We start from the raw sequence: 20,733 nt of genomic DNA, 5'->3' as shown, positions 1-20,733 counted from the left end.
ATAATGGATTTGGGTCTTCCCAATATTTAATCAGTGGAATTTTCTGCTCATCCAGTACTAGATATTAGACAAGTAAACTGACAAGTGAAAGGCAGTAGTGAGATAAAGCTGGCTGTCGTCGGCACATACGTAGAACCCTGATGTTGTGCTTTGGGAAAATGTAGATGAGAAATAAAAGGAGGAAAGGACAAATCTTGAGGGACCCACGAGATAACAGTGAGGTGGTGAGAAGGGAAGCCATTGCAAGTGATTCTCTGTTACATGCTCCATGGGACTAACCTCACATGAAGAACATAACACCTCATCACATCCTCAGGATGTCCCAGCACACATCACAATCAATGGATTGCTTTCTGAGTCACAGTCACAGTTACTGAGATCAAATTAGATAAATATAGTGGAGTGATGTCTCAACCTGTGCCATACATGCAAGTTGCAAATCTCAGTCCCAACACTTGCCCAATATTGATGGCTTTGTATTTGCTCAAGTTAAGCAGTAAGCTGCACCTTATCTGTCACATTGCAAACCATAAATACCTTGCACATTCCATGAAACATTATAGTAATTGTGAACACAGTTGAGATTTCAGTTTCCCTTATGCTTCTATGTAATTTTAAAATATCTAATATACTTCTACTTACAGATGGGCAATCTTTGTTGCAGGATTTAGTGATACACTTCACCGCATAAAGCCCTGTGATGCTATCCTTCCTGTCAGTGCAAGAACATTGCTGGCAAGATTCCTCCCAGGTTCTTCCAGTTAGATAGACAACACCATTGTGAATGCAAACCTGTGCATGGAAAGCATCAAATGTCATGCACACAAACATTGTAGAATGTTAATATACCACATATGTACATACATTGTTGATACAATAATATTCCACACAGTGACACACCCACACACAACCACAGTAACAAGCAACCTTGATTTAGATCAACATGTCATGTGTAACTGAAGTGTCAGCTTAGATTGTGTGATCAGGTCTTGGAGCAGAGTGAACCCACAAACTCTGGATTCAGGAGCAAAGTGAGACTACTGTGCCAAGGATGATTCCCCCTTATAATGGCTTAGGCTCAAGATAATGGGCGTGATTTTCTCAGCCCATTGTGCAGTGGGAGGGCTGAAACGGGAAGCCGGTCAAGACTTCCCCGCGCCATTTTCACGGCATAATCAGCCCCGCGCCAGAAAACAATTACCATATAGAAATTGACATTTGAATCTCATTCGCGAACCCAGGATGGTCTTGTTCGGGCTCGCTGTTTTCCACCCTGCCGGGGGGGGTCCTATCAGCGGGGATTAAAGCTGATCCCCAGCAATGGGGACCAGGCATGATGTCCTCACTGGTGTTGCAGAGGCCACTGAGGCTTCCCTGGAAGGTCGGGAGAGGGAGTTTCCCCTTGGCACTGCCCACCAGGCACCCTAGCCTCGGCCATCGGGCAGTGCCAAGGGGGCAGGGCCTTCTGGAGCGGAGCCAGACGAGGGGTGGACTGATTGATCGTGCGGGGGGAATGGGGGGGGGGGGGGGTGGGGGGGAGGCGCTGATCAGATCGGTGGGGGAGGGAGAGGGAGCGATCAGGGCTGGCCTTGAGGGAGTGGGGCAATTGGGGCTGACCATGTGCAGAGGGGCTGGATTGGGGGGGGGGGGGGGGGGGAGGGTTGGGAAAGCTATTGGGAGGCCAGCGATCAGGAGGGTGGCCAGCGATCTGCTCAGCACGCTGATGCCGTAGTCTCAGGTGGGATTAGAACCCCCCCACTACCAGTGTGAATCCCCCGGCGGACACTGTGGTGCACAGAGTGCCGGAAGTTCAACCAACTAAGTTGCTGAAAACAGGCAGCATATCTCCTATTTTCCCACCCATTGGGCACTTAGTTTTTTGGGGAAAACTACCTCCAATATATCACCACTGGTTACAAACTCACACAGTGACGTACACTCAGTAATTTAACATCACAATAATGTACAATCAGTAATCTTTCCCCACATTAATATCCCTTCACAGTACCATATCTTCGCAATGACATACCTTCAATGTATCACATCTGTATCATTTCCTCACAGACCCATACACTTCAAGACACACACAAAATGACGTTCAGGACAGTTACATACATCGGTTCAGTTACCTCATTAGGTTCACAATAGGATGTGGTGCAGTTGCAGTCATTTATTATCGACTTGACTGAATATCCAGTAGGGCAGCTTATTATTTCATTGCTACAACTGCAAATACACTCATACTTGTCACAACACTGTGTCTTTATAACGGACAGTGATCGGTGAGGTGGGCATGTTACTTGCTCTGCTCCACATTGGTTCCTATTGCAGTCTGAAAGCAATAGAACACTTGGATTAGTCTTTATAAACAGCTATTTGCCTTTGACATGAGTCTTTCTTGATTATAGCTTGGAGACGTTCAAACAGTACAGATAGAACTTTCAGATGAGAGTTTTCCCATAGCATTTTGATTTGATTTATTATTGTCACATATATTAGTATACAATGAAAAGTATTGTTTCTTGCGCACTATACAGACAAAGCATACCGTTCATAGAGAAGGAAATGAGAGAGTGCAAAATGTAATGTTACAGTCATAGCTAGGGTGTAGAGAAAGATCAACTTAATATAAGGTATAGTCCATTCAAAACTCTAATGGCAGCAGGGAGGAAGCTGTTCTTGAGTCGTTTGGTATGTGACCTTGGACTTTTGTATCTTTTTATATTGGTACAGGACTAAATTTGGCAGGCGGATTTTTTGTTATGGAGCCACTGGCACAATAAACTTTTACTCGTACGGTGGCAATATTGAATTAGTGGTAATCAACACTTCTCCCAATTATTCAATCTACCGTCAGTGGGTGGCTCATTCAAGTTTACCCAGAAAATGGCAGATCCCCAGTCTATGGTAATTTAACTGACCTTATTCTAATGCCTTGGAAGGGGCACTACAGTTGTTTCAGTACCCCGTGCGAAACAGGTAAAAATTGGTCAGGGTTTCTAATCTCTTATCCCATTCACCAGCTCACTGGAAATGTACGCATTTGATGATTTTGTGATGACAGAATTGGGAATGTCTGTGATTGCCACTGAATAAAGAGGGCAGTCACTGTGTATTTGAGAATAATGGCCACTTGCTTAAAGGTACAGATTAATATTTCCATGGTACAGATTGCCCAGCACAAAGGGTTCAGGAAAAGCTGGGTTTGAAGAGACAAATGGGAAGGAAAATATTAAGTTATTGTTATCATTACTATGGCATTTTCAAGGTTCTTTTTTAATAGCTAAAAACTCGTTATCAAAAGGAAATTCACTTTGTTTTCACAATCAAGTTGATCTTCTCTGAGGCTTATTGAGTTTTTTTGGTACCTTTTGATAATTTGAATTGGCTTTTCTGATTAGAATTGAAGTAAGTCCGATCATGGTCCCCACATGAGGGACAAACCAGATCCAAGCTGACAAGGCAAGACTTTGCATCCCATCTTGGGCTTGATCCAACAAGATCCAAGCTGACAGAATGTGACATTGCAACCCCTCCCAGGCTTGATCTAATGTTCATCTGAGCCAAAATGCTAAGGTGGTTTTGAAAAATTGCATCAGGTAAAGCCTCAGTTTAACCTCATAGGCTGCACTGATCCTTTGCTCTACCTTAGCCTGGGCAAATCACCATCGCAGCACACATTTGGCGCTGTGTGCTAACATTGTATACTCCAGGGAACAGGTAAAGGTGTTTTAGAGAGAAAGGAAGGGATCAAGGGAAAGGGAGTTGAGGAGTTTCAATGTCACATTCTCATCAGCATTTCTGGCCTGCTCTCCATGTTAATAATGTTTCAGGAAGCAATCATATGCTGAATACTATTAACTTTCATCAACTTACACCTTAAAACTCACAAAGAAATTGAGTTGGATGGTTTTTAAGGTGTTTTTGAAGTTAGCCTTCCTTTGCTGTTTTAGGATTTCAGGCAGTATGTTCTGGTACTGTATGTTCTGATATGGGCGAGATGGAGTCCAGAGATGAAACATTGGTTTCACCCACTGTTAGAGCAAAACCCTATTTAGTAAAAGAGTTGGAACCTGTGCCAAGAAGGACTGGCCATCCACAAGCTTGTTGGTTGCCACTTAAAATGAGCTGGTGCTCAACTCAGGAAACCAGCCTCCCGTCCATTGACTCTGTCTACACTTCTCGCTGCCTCGGAAAAGCAGCCAACATAATTAAGGACTCCACCCACCCCGGACATTCTCTCTTCCATCTTCTTCCATCGGGAAAAAGATACAAAAGTCTGAGGTCACGTACCAACTAACTCAAGAACAGTTTCTTCCCTGCTGCCATCAGACTTTTGAATGAACCTACCTTGCATTAAGTTGCTCTTTCTCTACACCCTAGCCATGACTACAACACTACATTCTACGCTCTCTCCTTTCCTTCTCTATGAACGGTATGCTTTGTCTGTATAGCGCACAGGAAACAATACTTTTCACTGTATACTAATACATGTGACGATAATAAATCAAATCAAATCACAACTTCATAGAATTTTATTGGCTTAAGCTTTGAGCTAATGTCGTTCCGAACAGCAATAATCTGACTGAGAGGATACAAGGCGTTGATGTCCATTTCAGCAATACTAAACGGGATGTTTCCTATTTCATATTCATTGCTGCTGGAGCTGTGATGAGAACCCCTGAGAAACATCAGGCACTTTTCTGGGTCACTTTGTCAAGACTTCACCGACATTCGAATAATAATTATCCCATAGAGTCTCTGAAGGCTTCACCGGAAAAGAATTAAGTACTGGAAAGCTTATAGGAATCACCAGGATAAAGGGAGAGATTGCATATGGGCATCTTGCTAGGAGCCCCCCCTTGATCTGGATGAGGAGTGGGAGGAGGGCGTGAGGCCAAGCAAAGGAGAGAGGGACAGAAGGGCGAGATGGACTCCCTCCTCCTTGCAGAACAAGGGACAGACCTGTTTCTCTGGAGCTTCTTGTCCAGTGCCATATCCGAGAAACTGTGTGCCCTTTGCCTCTATCCCTGAGCCATGCTGCACTCCCCACCCCTCCTGTGGAAGAGGGTACTTGTAGTCTTCATATGCAGCTCCACAGAAAGTGAACAGATCAGCTGTTTTGTGTTAAACCTGCAGGTTTCATGTCTAGCACCTCCAGGCAAGTTCAAATCATGGCAATTGGCAGTAAGGCCCAAAACTGTGTGTTAATCCAGATTTTGACATGTCGTTAGCACAGTAACCAATTAGTGCCTGTTTGCACTTTTTCAGCAAAGTACTGTTAACTACTCTTGGGGCTAAAGCGATATGGGGGGGAAGACGGGATCAGGATATTGGGGGTGGATATGATCAGCCATGATCAAAATGAATGGTGGAGCTTCTAGTTTCTATGTTTGTCCTCAAATATAAAGGAAGAACAATTAAAGGGAGGGTTTAATTGTGGGTATGCTACCCACAACTATCCCTCTATTCTGCACTCCAGCTAGGTGAGGATCTGTCTGACAAGTGCACATTCAAAAACATTTTACAGTCCTAGCTCTGACCCTTAAGGCAGCAAAGCTGTGAAACATACCCCTGAAATGTGAACTCATTAAAATCCATGCCATATATAGTGCCACTCTAAGGAAGCCTAAATTAGAGCAAGGATTATATAACAAAAGAAATACATCGCACTGCCGTGTAAACTTATAACCCCTCTGCTCACTACAGAGTAACATCGAAGAGCATTTGTGAAGGTTTCCTCTGTCTAAAATTATTAGGAAACCTCAAAGCAAACTGAAGGAAACTTTGCAAAAGTGTCTACAATTTTCCTTTACTTGGAACCCAGCACAGCTGCAAACATGGCATGGAATGGACCTACCTTATATTAAGTTGATCTTTCTCTACACCCTAGCAATGATTGTAATATTATATTCTGCATCCTCGCCTTTCCTTCTCTAGGAACAGTATTCTTTGTCTGTACAGCGTGCAGGAAGCAATATTTTTCACTGTATTCCAATGCATGTGACAATGATAAATCAAAACAAACAGAATAGAATTCCTACAGTACAGAAGGAGACCATTCAGCCCATCGAGTCTGCACCGACCACAATCCCACCCAGGCCCTACTCCTGTAACCCCTCATATTTACCCTGCTAGTCCCCCTGACACTAAGGTCAATTTAGCATGGTCAATCAACCTAACGCAAAAAATCTTTGGACTGTGGGAGGAAACCGGAGCACCCGGGGGAACCCACGCAGACATGGGGAGAATGTGCAAACTGCACACAGACAGTGACCCGAGGCCGGAATTGAACCCGGGACCCTAGCGCAGTGAGGCAGCAGTGCTAACCACTGTACCATCTGGCATTAAATAATTAAACTCGCCATAAACTCACCACATTCGTAAATTGGCTTGCATTCCCCTGGATTGTTCAGTTTTAGAGAACTTCCATCTTCACACCTTGGGATAGGTGGCAGATCACATTCCCCTAAATCACAAACTACAGAAACGGGGAATATCCATCAGTATAGAGCTGTAATTTATTCTACTGAACCTTAATTAAACCAAAGCACTGTGAACTAATATTGAACAATGGGTGGAATTTTCCAGCCATTCACATCGGTGGGATTTTCCGGTCCCGCTGCTGTGATCAGAGATTTGGCTGAGCGCCAAATTCTCCATCCTCGCTGGTAGCAGCGGTGGGCAGGGTGTGAACTGCTGGAAAATTCCAGCCAAACAGCTTTGGCAACAAAAGTTCTTCAAAAATATTTTGTCCTTAAAATCATAAGACACTAACTTACCATTGTATAACTCACTCATCAGAGATTCCTGTCTGCATGATATTTTGATAAAAGCAAAATATTGCGGATGCTGGAATCTGAAATAAAAACAGAAAATGCTGGAATATCTCAGCAAGTCTGACAACATCTGTGGAGAGAGAATAGAGGTGATGTTTTAAGTCAGGATGACCCTCTGTTCTCTCTCCACAGATGCTGTCAGACCTGCTGAGATTTTCCAGCATTTTCTGTTTGTGTTGCACAATACATTGGTTAGAAGTGTACATCAAAGGTTCATGTCTTAGTGTTCAGTTGTGTTATTGGAAATTACCCCTTTCCCTAGGCCACGTTTAAACCCTGTTAGAATCATAGAAACCCTACAGTGCAGAAAGAGGCCATCTGGCCCATCGAGTCTGCACCGACCACAATCCCACCCAGGCCCTACCCCCTTATCCCTAAACATTTACCTGCTAATCCCTTTAACCTATGCATCTCAGGACACTAAGGGGCAATTTTAGCACGGCCAATCCACCTAACCCGCACACCTTTAGACTGTGGGAGGAAACCGGAGCACCCGGAGGAAACCCACGCAGACACGAGGAGAATGTGCAAACTCCACACAGACAGTGACCCGAGCCGGGAATCGAACCCAGGTACCTGGAGCTGTGAAGCAGCAGTGCTAACCACTGTGCTACCGTGCCGCCCGGTTAGTCTCTGATATCTTCCAACCTGATGTAAAATCACTGACCCGAAGCACTAAGTTTGTTTCTCGCTCCACAGATGTCACCTGACCTGCTGAGTACTTTCTCAAATTTTCTGTTTTCATTTCAGATTTCCAGCATTTGTAGCATTTTGCTTTAGGATTAGAAATGTTTAGCTTGTCCTTTTTCTGTCACAGATTTGCAGAATGAATCATACGTTCTCACTGGAACAACGGAGGTTGAGGGGAGACCTGATAGAAGTCTACAAGATTATGAGAGGCATGGACAGAGTGGATAATCAGAAGCTTTTTCCCAGGGTGGAAGAGTCAATTACTAGGGGGCACAGGTTTCAGGTGCGAGGGGCAGGGTTCAAAGGAGATAGAAACATAGAAACATAGAAAACTACAGCACAAAACAGGCCCTTCGGCCCCACAAGTTGTGCCGAACATATCCCTACCTTTTAGGCCTACCTATAACCCTCCATCCTATTAAGTCCCATGTACTCATCCAGGAGTCTCTTAAAAGACCCTATTGAGTTTGCCTCCACCACCACTGACGGCAGCCGATTCCACTCGCCCAACACCCTCTGTGTGAAAAACTTCCCCCTAACATTTCCCCTGTACCTACACCCCAGCACCTTAAACCTGTGTCCTCTCGTAGCAGCCATTTCCACCCTGGGAAAATGCCTCTGAGAGTCCACCCGATCTATTTCTCTCAACATCTTATATACCTCTATTAGGTCTCCTCTCATCCTACGTCTCTCCAAGGGGAAAAGATCGAGTTCCCTCAGGCTATCCTCATAAGGCATGCCACTCAATCCAGGCAACATCCTTGTAAATCGCCTCTGCACCCTTTCAATCTTTTCCACATCCTTCCTGTAATGAGGCGTCCAGAACTGAGCACAGTACTCCAAGTGGGGTCTGATGAGGGTCTTATATAGCTGCATCATTATCCCCAGACTCCTAAACTCAATCCCTCGATTGATAAAGGCCAGCAGAGGTGTACGAGGCAGACTTTTTACACAGAGAGTGGTGGGTGCCTGGAACTCGTTGCCGAGGGCAGTAGTGGAAGCAGATGTGATAGTGACTTTTAAGGGGCATCTTGACAAATGCATGAATAGGATGGGAATAGAAGGAAATGGTCCGCGGAAGGGTAGGGGGTTTTAGTTAAGACGGGCAGCATGGTCGGTGCAGGGTTGGAGGGCCGAAGGGCCTGTTCCTGTGCTGCAATTTTCTTTGTTCTTTGATGTGTGCGTCCAAGTTCTTGGACAGCTTGTTGCAGTGAGGGCCACTTATTTTAAACTCAGAATGGACAGCTTGCAAATTCTGTTGAGATTCTAAGGATGTTTGCATACTCTCATGGTTTTTCTTCTTTCTCACAATGAGTTGCTGCTGTCAATTCATAACTTGCTCAGAAACCAGCAATTTTTGGCAGAATTCAGCCATCATACCAAAGATTTAACATCTGATACCAAAGATTTAACATCTGCTTACCGATAGCTCAAGTATAGATCCTTTGCCACAACTACCTCCACTGATACTGCACTTTTAACGTACTAAAACATCCCAGAGTACTTCACAAGAGCATTACCAAACAAAAGTTCACATCAAGCCACATGAGGAGATGTTATGACCTAAAGTTTGGTTAGAGGTAGGTGTTCAGCAGCATCTTAAAGAAAGAAGAGACAGAGAGGCAGAGCAGTTGAGTGGGGTAATTCCAGAGCTTTGGAAGAAGACAGCTGAAGGAACTAATACTAAAAGTACAAAGATAAAAAAGGGCAACACACAAGAGACAGAATTGAAGGAACAGAAATCTCAGAGGGCTGTAGGGTCGAAGAAGATTGCATAGATAGGAACCAATAGTGTGAAAAAAAAGACAAAAGTTTGCATGTGCAATGAGGTCAAAATAGCACAACTGAAGAATCTAAGCTTGCTAAGAAAATAGTGTCAATAATGTACTTTCCATAATTCTATAAACTATCCTTGTTTGACTATATGATGAAGCTAAGAACCTGATGTATACAGACAAAATATCTTGCCAAAGAACTTCAGTTCTTTAATCCAAAATGTAACTTCAAAAATAAGCACCTTTTCAAAACAATGTTCTAAATTTACTTCAGTATGTGAGGAAGAAAAGTAATCCGTTCATCTTATAAGTATTGTCCAGCTTTTACTAGCTAATGTAATACTCAGACACGAGCTGCAGTGGTCTGTTATTGCTCCGGTATCACAAAGCATGAATATACTTTGAAAACTGCAGCTGAGTGCTGGATGTGTCCATACATACCGCACACATACTGTGGACAGCACTCATCAGTGTTCCGCTGTAATACTGCTTTTTCACACGGCCTACACACTGGGACTGAAAGGAAGGAGGAAAAGAACAGGTCACATCAGTATTTCCAATCAACAATTAAAACTAGCTTTTTTTTAGACCTTCGGATTGGATTTTATAGACTTCAATATCAATAAGATGTAGAAATGTCCATCAGTTCATTGAAGTGTGTGAGGTTAATGAATGTATGAGGTTAATAAGGGAGTGAGGTTAACGAGTGGATGAGGTTAATGAGGGAGTGAGGTTAATAAGAGGGTGAGGTTAATTAGTGTATGAGGTTAGTTAGGGAGTGAGGTTAATGAGTGTATGAGGTTAACCTCACTCCTTTATTAACCTCATACATTCATTAACCTCACACTCTCATTAATCTCACTCCTTTAATAACCTCACACTCTCATTAACCTTACCTTCTTATTAACCTCATACACTCGTTAACCTCACTCCCTTATTAATGACTGTATGAGGTTAATAAGAGGGTGAGGTAAATGAGTGTATGAGGTTAATAAAGGAGTGAGGTTAATGAGTGTATGAGGTTAATAAGAGGGTGAGGTTAATGAGAGTGTGAGGTATTGACAGTGTGAAGTTGGATTGTTAAAGTTAAATGGTGGTGTGATTTCGAGTTTCCTATGTTTTTCGAATATCTTTATCAAAGCATTGCGGATAACAATTTTTTAAATATTTGGTGAGATAATTGGCTAGCTAATCATCAAAGCTGAATCTTCTTAAGAAACTGGAGTCCACAAAAAGGTGCATGTTTTGAAAGATTAGTGCCTCTAACAAATTAATGCCCACGGAAAGGCCACACAATTGAGTTAACCCAATTAAATGTCAAGAGATGTCAATGGTGATGTGAATTGTATATTACCTGTCATAGTGGGACACGGCCTATTTGTGCAGTTGATCTGCCTGTTGTCTAAGCACATGCACAACTGGCACGGATTGTCATGTGGTATCCAAGTATCCAAATGCTGAAAAAAAACAAGATACTAATAACCCTGCAGTGAACAATATCATGAAGCTTTGTGCTCGAGGCATTATTCATCCTGTTGCCACGATGGTAAAACAACCGTTTCATCATTTCCCTTTTCATCACATGCTGTTGCTTTCTGTCTTCAAATTCATTTTTTTAAAAAGCTTGTAATAAAAGCCTTTCAGGCCAGTAAACTGGCTCCTTCTATGGTGCCACAGCCCTATGATCACTATATTCTCTTCCAGCCTCTGCAGCTTTGCTATAAATTAGTGATCATTCTCCAGATAGTTTTGAACACATTCGTGTTTTCTTTCTTGTTTGCGTTCTTTAGTTTGTCTAGTGCAGCATATATTTAAGGCTCAATTAATCGTGTGACATTTGTCTTTAATTTTCAAAGGATATTAAGGTGCTGTAATATGCAACATCACTCCCTCCACCCCCAGTGTCTTCAGAAGCACTACCAACAGAAGAGGTGATGGAGATTCTTTCTATGTCGGTGCAGACACGATGAGCTAAATGGCTTCCTTCTGCACTGTAGGGATTCAATGATTCTATGTCTATTGCCAAGGGTCCAGTGTGAAGTGTGGTCAGTCTTCACGTCATTCCAAATGCCAAGGTGGCCACAACCTCAAGTAGTCTTTACATTTCAGGGACTTCCAACTGGAAGTCCTAAGAACTCAGAACACCAGCAATGGAACTTGTACATTAAAATAATGTGATTACAGAGGAGTGCTTATCTAATGAAATGTTATCTTTCACAACAGACAAGCTTCAGAGTTGACCTGGGAATGCTTGATTGAATGCGCAAACAGTTGGCTCACAATCCTGCCTGAGCATACACGGAAGCGTGCTATATTTACGGAGATCTTGTGATACAGTAGGTAGCATCCCTACCTCTGAGCCAGAAGCTCTGGGTAATAGTCCCACCACAAGGGTGATGGCCAAGAAGAGTGGCCTAACAGGTTGGGCACAGTTTTACCTGCAGTTGATGCAATGCTCCGGTTGCAGCGAGGTTGGAGGATTTGGTGGCCAGCCAAATCCCCACTCATTGCAGCGGGATGGGAAAATCCCGCCGACCTGAATGGTGATAAGATTCTGGCCATTGAGTGTCAACCTGCAAAATCCTTCCAACAAGACAATAGCAGGCGGTAAAAGTGGGAGAGACTCCTGGTCAGCCACACTTGATGCTATAAGCCCCTGGCTATGGACTAGCGAGAATACTAGCTATGGAAACAGATGAAAGTCTGCCTTAGCAAACCACTAGGTGTGGAAAGAAAACTGGAACGGAAATACTATATTTATAACGGAGGCTAAAACTCTTGATGATTGAAGGCGTTTTTATTACTAAAGAGCCACATTCGGACTGACCTCTTCACGTGCCTTTATCAGGCGCAGTCATCATACAGGATATTTTACCAATGGATCTATTTCCTTACCTTTTCCCTGGTAGCAAATTGGTGCTAACAAATTTAATTGAATCAATGGAAAATTCATTGCCATGCGTGTTGCGGCTTTATAAAACTTTGGTTCAGCCGCACTCAGAGTATTGCGTTCAATTCTGGCCATCACATTCGTTTGATGATGATAAACGGAACAACTTAAAATTCTGAGGCTAATTTTATTCTAACCCGCTGAGTGGGATGTCCATAAAGTTCACAACCTGCCCAATGGCAGGTTGGATAGAATATAAAAGCAGGGAGGTCTTGCTGCAACTGTACAAGGCACTGGTGAGGCCGCAACTGGAGTACTGTGTGCAGTTTTGGTCCCCTTATTTGCGAAAGGATATATTGGCCTTGGAGGGAGTGCAGAGAAGGTTCACCAGGTTGATACCGGAGATGAGGGGTGTAGCTTATGAGGAGAGATTAAACAGATTGGGTCTGTACTCGTTGGAGTTTAGAAGGATGAGGGGTGATCTTATAGAGACATATAAGATAATGAAGGGGCTGGATAGGGTAGAAGTGGAGAGATTCTTTCCACTTAGAAGGGAAACCAGAACTAGAGGGCACAGCCTCAAAATAAGGGGGGGCCGGTTCAGAACAGAGTTGAGGGGGAACTTCTTCTCTCAGAGGGTAGTGAATCTCTGGAATTCTCTGCCCATTGAAGTGGTGGAGGCTTCCTCGTTGAATATGTTTAAATCACGGGTAGATAGTTTTCTGATCGATAAGGGAATTAGGGGATATGGGGAGCAGGCGGGTAAGTGGAACTGATTCGCTTCAGATCAGCCATGATCTTGTTGAATGGCGGGGCAGGCTCGAAGGGCCAGATGGCCTACTCCTGCTCCTATTTCTTATGTTCTTATGTTCTTAATGCCCAGGCGGTGGCACGGTGGCACATTGGCTCGCACTGCTGCCTCACAAATCGAGGAACCCAGGTTCGATTCCCGGCTTCGGACACTGTGCGGAGTCTGCACGTTCTCCCCATGTTTGTGTGGGTTTCCGCTGGGTGCACTGGTTTCCTCCCACAGCCTGAAAGACGTGTTGGTCCCTCAGTGTACCCAAACAGGCTCCAAAGGGTGGTGGCTAGGGGATTTTCACAGTAACTTCATTGCAGTGTTAATGTAAGCCTACTTGTGATACTAATAAAAAATGAATAAATATTACACTCCACTGAGTTCAAAGGAAAGCAAAATCACTGTGTGGTGGCACAGTGGTTAGCACTGCTACCTCACAGCGCCAGTGACCCGGGTTCGATTCCCGGCCTTGGGTCACTGTCTGTGTGGAGTTTGCACATTCTCCCCGTGTCTGCGTGGGTTTCCTCCGGGTGCTGCGGTTTCCTCCCATAGTCCAAAGATGTGCGGGTTAGGTGGATTGACCGTGCTAAATTGCCCCTGAGTGTCAGGGGGACTAGCTAGGGTAAATACATGAGGTTATGGGGATAGGCCCTGGGTGGGATTGTGACCAGTGCAGACTCGATGGGCCAAATGGCCTCCTTCTGCACTGTAGGGATTCAGGTTGAGTGGAAGGCCAGCTTGCACCCAACCCTATCAGCTTCCTAATGATTGGGTTGAGGTTAACATTTCCCCCAGTTCATTGCTCCTCTCACTGCAGACACCACCTGACTGGCTCAGAATCCCTAGCATTTTTTGTTCCCAACTTCAGATTTCGCGGTATTTTGGTTTTGCCCACTTAGAAATGGCCGGTTTTCAAATTTCCTGGCCTTACTTCTTGGACTGGTATCTATACCTGATGGGGAATTTGCTGGTGATCAGTACACTGAGTGCAGACGTCGGTGGTGACACATTTTCCTTCCAGCAACACTTTCCCTTCCGGGCAGAAGCAGCCTTCAGTCGGAGAAGCTAGACAATGCGTGGTGTTCTTATTCACGATGCTATCGCAATGGCGGATGCAATTTACCCCACAAGGTTCGTATACGAGCGAGTTAGGGCACTGGAGAGCTAAAGGGAAGGAATAACACTTTTAGGCAGGCAGCTATGGATAAACACAAAATGTAAGACTTTGCGGCTAAACTATATTTGCCCCTGACAGGCATGTTTCCCATGCAGAGGGGCACGGAAAATGTAGGGGGACACCCATTCCACTACCTTCGCACCCGCACCCGAGCTTACCCCCCGTAATAGGGGGATAGAGGGTGCTGAGATAGGCAGTCCACCTCCCATATTTAAATGAATAATGAAGGGTCAATTCAATTTATTATCAAGCCTATTGACGTTGATAATACGCTGTCTACCTGTTTGGCATGGGCAGCAGAGTGGGAGCAGAAAGCCCAATGTTAAGTTGTTAAAGGGAGGGGGTTAGATTTTGCTTTGGGGGCCTGTTCTTTGATGATCATAGGATAACACTCATCCCCACCTTAGGTGGACCTACCTTCCTACCCTCTCCCTCCCTTAAACACAACCCCCCTCCAATCCCCATCTCCCATCTCCCTAACTTACCCATAACCTCCTGGCCCAAGCCCTGGACTTATCTGCTCCAGGTATCCACAACCTGGAGGCCCTCTCTTCGCCAGCATTCCCGGCAGTGGACACTTCCCTGGTGCTGCCAGGACTGTGGAAACTTGGCCGGAATTGGGGCTTCCGCCTCAATGAAGGGGTGGAATTCCCAATGGGCCTTTGTTAATTAAGCCTCCAGTGCTTAAGGCTGCAGGGTGGGTCAGAGTGGAGCATGCTGATATGGATTATGTTTTCTGAGTTTAGTTCTGAATGGCTTGGCTTTAATCTTAACAATTATGCCCCCTTACCCTGGACTCGACCATCTGAGGAAAACATTCCCCTCTATGTACTCTGTGGAATTTTAATATTTGAATCATACATCTCGCGGCAGGGATGGATCATTCTGTGAGAAGTAAGACCAAGCATCATGTGCACCTGAGATAACTTTCCTGTATCGCTTCTGGTTGTTTGTCCGCTCAGGGCACTTGTAGGATCAGTAAAAAGAAGGATGAATTGAACTTACGGCACAAGTCATCAGACCTCCACTTGACGCAGATGCCCAGAAGTTTGCACCTGAAGCTGTACGCTGAAATGGAGTCACAGATGTCACTGCCATTACAGGCCTTCTGCTCACACAGTCTGAGATACGGTCGCGGGTCAACCACTTTGCGGCATTCATCAAACACCGCAGAGTGCAGAATGCCACACTCATCCCCCGTCAGTACACACTGCGGCACCTTTGCTACTCGCTCCAGGCAATTCTGTGACGACGATTCTTTCAGAGTCCAGTCATTAATAAACGTGAGACTATCATTAGTTATAGTGCCATCCCGGAGTTCAAAATCATTTAACTGTTCGTTGTCACATGTTCCTGAATGAAAATAATTTAAAATAAAAGGGTGACCAATGGGAATGTTAGCCGACAACAATTTGCATTTATTTATCATGTTTGGCAGAATAAAATGTTCCAAGGCACTTCACAGGCAAGTTTTCAAACAAAATTTAACACATCAGCAGATATTAATACAAATGACCAACGATTTAGTCAAAGGGTAAGCTTTAAAGATGGTTCTAAAGGAGGGGTGACGGGGGTACAGAGGTTTACAGAGAGAATTCCAGAGCTTAGGCCTAGGCAGCTGAAGGCAATGCGCATCTCGGCCTTTTGGCTAAGCATCAGATCAAGCCCCACAAGAGGCTCCAGAGGGAACAGCACTTGTGCTTATCCCCTTTTGGCTGGGATCAGGTGTAGGATGGTCGGCAGCCCATGGTCGGCCGCGCTTGGTTGAGGTCATTGGGTTACACTGAAGCTTCATATGTTTCATGTGAAGCAATTTTTTACAGCGGCATCTCGGCCTTTTGGCTAAGATGCAAATGAGCTCAAGTCTTGGAGGAGGAACCTCCCCCTTCTCCAATCAGCTTGGCTCATGTAGATCAGGCCCAGGGCAGGGTGGTTTGGTCGCTCGCCCTGTCTTGTCAGCCTGGATCTGAAATGTCTCAACTTGTTGAGACTCTGAATTGGATTTGATTTGATTGAATTGGAAAAGTATTTTAAAAAATCAGATCAAGCCCAAGATAGGGTGCAATGCCTCATCTTGTCAGCTTTTATGTTGATTGTCTCTCTTGTGGGGCCCTTGAATTGGATTCAGTGGATTTTGAATTTGGTTCTTGGTGCAAGCAAGGAATTGATTCAGGTTTGCCTGGCCCACTCTGAGCACTGGCTTTGTAACTTTAAGGACGGAGTAAAAAAAATGAAAAGAAAAACTAGTGGAACAATGAACGTCGGGATATGACATTTTCCAACCTCATTGCTTTCCCAATTACCAAAACAAAATAACAAATTAATTTAAATCCAATACATTACTCATCACAGTTCAAAAACAGCTTCCAGTCCTCGGCCTAAATTTCATGTCAGCAAGGTAAGCTCTTGGCAGAATGTTGTACCGTGGAGTTCACGTTGAAATATCTGCATGAGCTGGAGTTCTGATTTCAGGATTGGTCACTCAGTTCATGCAAAAGTAAAGGTGAGCTAGTCTCACACATAACCCATTTAAATGGGTAACAGAATGGCACTTGCAAAGATTCGGGAGACCAAAAACAGGTGGCCATAGCCATAGCTAGCACTAATAAATTGAAAAAACACCTTTCAAACTGGGAACAAGGATAGTAACTTCAGTTAACTTGCTACTGTCAATTGAAACAAAACCATAGAAAAAAATGAAGAGATGGTAAAGTTCATCAGACCCATGAAGCTCACCCCATTGAGTGGTGTAACCTTGTGAACAATACTGTTACAACACAACATAGGAATTAGGAGCCAGAGTAGGCCATCTGGCTCTCGAGCCTGCTCCGCCATTGAATAAGATCATGGCACACCTCTTAGTAATGCTGTCTCCTGACAACGGTAAAAGTAACAAAGAAAAAGATCCTTACTTTGTACTTCTGATGTGTTATCCCCGTCAGTCTGTCGCATACTCCTAAAAGTCTGTGTTCCAGACATGTCTGATATGTGCACATACAGGTTCCTACGTACCAGGAAAATGCCTTTAGGGAATTAATCTGGGGAGGGTGATTTTCTAGCCCTTCCTGCCAGCAGGTCTTCTGATCCCACCAAAAGTGACACCCCCCCGCCACTCCCCAAAACCCCCACATCCCCATGGCGGATTCCCCGGCAGTGGGACAAGCGAGCCATGCAAAATGCCGTAGACATCGGCGGGACTGGAAGATCCCACTGGTAGCAATAGCGAGTCATCACCGCTGACAGAAAACACACTGCCGGTGGGGTGCGTAAATCCCACCTATTGTTTTTCTTTTGAAAAGGTACGTTCTTTAACGGGCTAACAATATCTACAAACATCCTGGCAGAACAGTGTCCATCGCACAGCTTTTCACACTCACCACAGAGTCCAGATACTCTGGACAAGAACAACGTTGGAGAAACCCAAAGACCAAAAAGATGGTTCAATGGGCTGTTGACAAGAACTAACCCCAAATCTGGGATATTAGCGACAAAGTTGCTGGAGCCATGGTCAATGATCTCTATATTCCCAACAGTTAAAGGTGGAAAGGCCAATTGTCCATTGACTGAAATCTAATAAAAAGATTAGAGAACAGATTAAAATTCTCATTCATAAACAAAATGTATCCGATTCCACTCCTGATTTTGGTCATATTTAACTGAGCACAGTAACATTTGTTTATAACTGGTAAGTATAAACCATTTACATAGCACCTTATCACATTGTCCAAATCTCCCAAATGGATAGCTTTGACCTGCTAGTTAACTGAAGATGACCAGTATGTACTCACAGTCATGTCATCACGCAGCAGAATTTTGGTATGATACTGATCTATTTCAATTGCTTTGATGCAGTTCTCGTTGGGGTCCAAGTGACATGGACCCTTATGGAGGATTAATTTTGTATCTTGATTTTCAACTTGTAGCAACAAGTAAGAGCACCTTCCAGTTAATGGGAATTCATGGCCATCAAAAGTAGAAATCTGTGTTTTAGCAGACACTGAACATACACCTGTTAATAGAAAAGGAATGTAAACTATACTGCATAATAGTTACAGCTTAGAAACAGGTCTTTGGCCCAACTGGTCTATATCGATGGTTATGCTCGACAGGAGACATCCCCCTCCCCCCCCCCATTTCATCTCATTTGGCTGCATGGTGGCACAGTGGTTAGCACTGCTGCCTCAACCAGGGACCCAGGTTCAATTCTGGCCTCAGGTCACTGTCTGTGTGGAGTTTGCACCTTCTCCCCGTGCCTGTGTGGATTTCCTTCGGGTGTTCCGGTTTCCTCCCACAGTCCAAAGATGTTCAGGTTAGTTTGATTGGCCATGCTAATTTGCCTTAGTGTCGGGGGATTAGCAAGGTAAGTACGTGGGGTTATGGGGATAGGGCCAGAGTGGAATTGCGGTCAGTGCAGACACGATGAGCCTAATGGTCTCCTTCTGCACTGTCGGGATTCTATAATTCTAATGGCATATCCTTCTATTCATTTCTACCACATGTATTTATCTAGATTCCCTTGACATTTGTCTGTGCCTTAACCATTCCATGTAACAGTGAGTTCTGCATTTTAACCACTCCCTGAATGACCTACTTCCCTTGTTGGATTTATTAGTGACTATCTTATGCTTACAGCTGCAAGTTTTGGATTCCCCCAAAAAGGGGAAATTTTTCTCTATGTCTATGTGATCAGACGACATCTTATTTTGAAAAACGTGACGTGAGAAAGAAACAACTCTCGGAGTTTTGGTGCTACAGTCTAACGTTATTTTGAAATCTCTGAGTATAAACTGCTTTTAAAATATTTTTTTTTTTCCCTCTTAAACAGCAGTATAGCTCTGAATGACAGGATTGTGGGTTCAAGGCCTGCAACAGATAATGAGCACATAATGTAGGCTGATCACTCAACGCTGTATTTTCTAAAGTGCCCTTTTATGTCTTAAATGCACCCCAAAGTCACAGAGACTCTGCTTCTCAAATGGGTAGTGGGACCCAGAAATTCTGCTTCCATTTCCGGCAGATCGCATTGATGCTGGTAAAGGAAAACCCAAGCTCGGCAGGGCCATTCTGAACTCAGTGCTGAGTTTAGTGTGGGAACTACAAATTTTTACAATAGATGTGAATGCTCTTGAATGGCAGAAAAACTGATTGTAGAACTGTCATGCTGTGAAGTTATCTAAATCCCCACCCCTTTAACAATTAAAAAAGCTTGCCTGTGTCAGTGTGAAGCGAAAAACTCCCTAGCAGTTACCGTAGCTGTTTTTTGAAATTTGAGTTAACATTATGTCATTATTCATGCGTGACTGCTTTCCACTTAATTTCAACTTAAGACCTCCCGCTGAAACAATTATAGGTTGTGGAACTCAAGGGGATTATTAAAGAATGAGCTATCTTTGACATGGGGTTATGAATACATTACTTTTAAGGGATTAAGTAAAGAGGGGATTTAAAAGTTTTGAATGGACTTTCATGAATGGGAGATTTTAAAATATAGTAAAGGCAGTAATAGATATTTAAAACTTTATTTTACTCAACATAACTCCTGCAGTCTTTCCATGGTGGATATTGAATAAGTTGGCATGTTGCATGTCAGGGCAGGGCAAAGGATGGGTGGGTTGACATGAATTGAAATTAAGTTGGCACTTGGGGCTATAAATGGCCATGGAGGAATGGGGGGGGGGAGGGTGCGGGGGGTGGTTGGGGGGGTTGTTGGGATGGAGGTTATGACAACCATGGGGCATGGGTGAGCCAGATGAGTTGCCATGATTGGGGCATCGGGCATGGGTGGAGGGATGAGAATTGCTCCTCTTGAAAATATATATCCTGGGAGCTTTCACATTTATCCCCACACACAGGTCCTTAGTTCAGTACTTCACCTGAAAGACAGCTCCTCAAATAGTACAGCATAGTATTGTTAGCTAAGGTTATCTGCCCTCGGTGTCTATTGCAGGCCATGAACCCACAATTTCCTGACTTGGAATTATCTTGTCATTTAAACATTTTTTTTTAAGGGGGGTATCAAATTAATATTAAACTGTAGTACAAAAACGTTCCAACAATCTTTTCCTTATGATATCAAAATGTATTCTGCTTATCTATTAAGTTATGATTATATTACTTTATGTAGTATTACTAAGTGACACTCTGTTACAACTCTTGCCAATTTAGCACATTTCTGCCCCCCCTCCCCCCACCCCCCTCACACCACTTTCCCAATGAAATATGGACCTTAGAAGACCTGACATTGCACAGGATAAGTTTTCACTTTTATCTCATAATTTTCATTCTACTAAAACCAATGGGATGAAAAACATTTGGTTCTAGTTCAGACTGAATATTTAGCCCCCTGGGCCCCTTTGGCCTGCCAACACAGAAGTTATTTTTACATTGACCTTTTAACTAGTCACACAGAATAGTGTGTTCAGAATGTACTCCAGGAATGTTGGCTGTTGCATCTGCTTTCTATAGCCTGGGGGGCAGTTTTACCTTGGCCTATCAAACGACAGAGAATGGATTTAACAGCACGGATACTGGTGGGGGGGCAGAATCTTACAGTCCCGTCCTCC

General features: G+C 44.0%; 1 protein-coding gene across 1 annotated transcript in view; it reads right to left on the bottom strand.

The window, feature by feature from the left end:
• Positions 1-20,733, bottom strand: part of vwf (von Willebrand factor) — a 146,311-nt gene that overhangs the window by 46,563 nt on the left and 79,015 nt on the right. The window contains exons 35-43 of the mRNA XM_078235380.1: positions 17,959-18,179; positions 17,548-17,740; positions 15,176-15,523; positions 13,946-14,157; positions 10,659-10,761; positions 9,746-9,820; positions 6,377-6,481; positions 2,130-2,332; positions 643-792 (exon numbers count right to left, since the gene is read on the bottom strand). Coding sequence (XP_078091506.1) covers positions 643-792; positions 2,130-2,332; positions 6,377-6,481; positions 9,746-9,820; positions 10,659-10,761; positions 13,946-14,157; positions 15,176-15,523; positions 17,548-17,740; positions 17,959-18,179 — 1,610 coding nt within the window. The remainder of the gene's footprint in view (positions 1-642; positions 793-2,129; positions 2,333-6,376; positions 6,482-9,745; positions 9,821-10,658; positions 10,762-13,945; positions 14,158-15,175; positions 15,524-17,547; positions 17,741-17,958; positions 18,180-20,733) is intronic.

The sequence above is a fragment of the Mustelus asterias genome, chromosome 19 (genome assembly GCF_964213995.1).
Source record: "Mustelus asterias chromosome 19, sMusAst1.hap1.1, whole genome shotgun sequence".
Lineage (NCBI taxonomy): Eukaryota > Metazoa > Chordata > Chondrichthyes > Carcharhiniformes > Triakidae > Mustelus > Mustelus asterias.
Note: the sequence above shows the minus strand (reverse complement) of the source record. Positions and strands in the feature narration are given on the sequence as shown.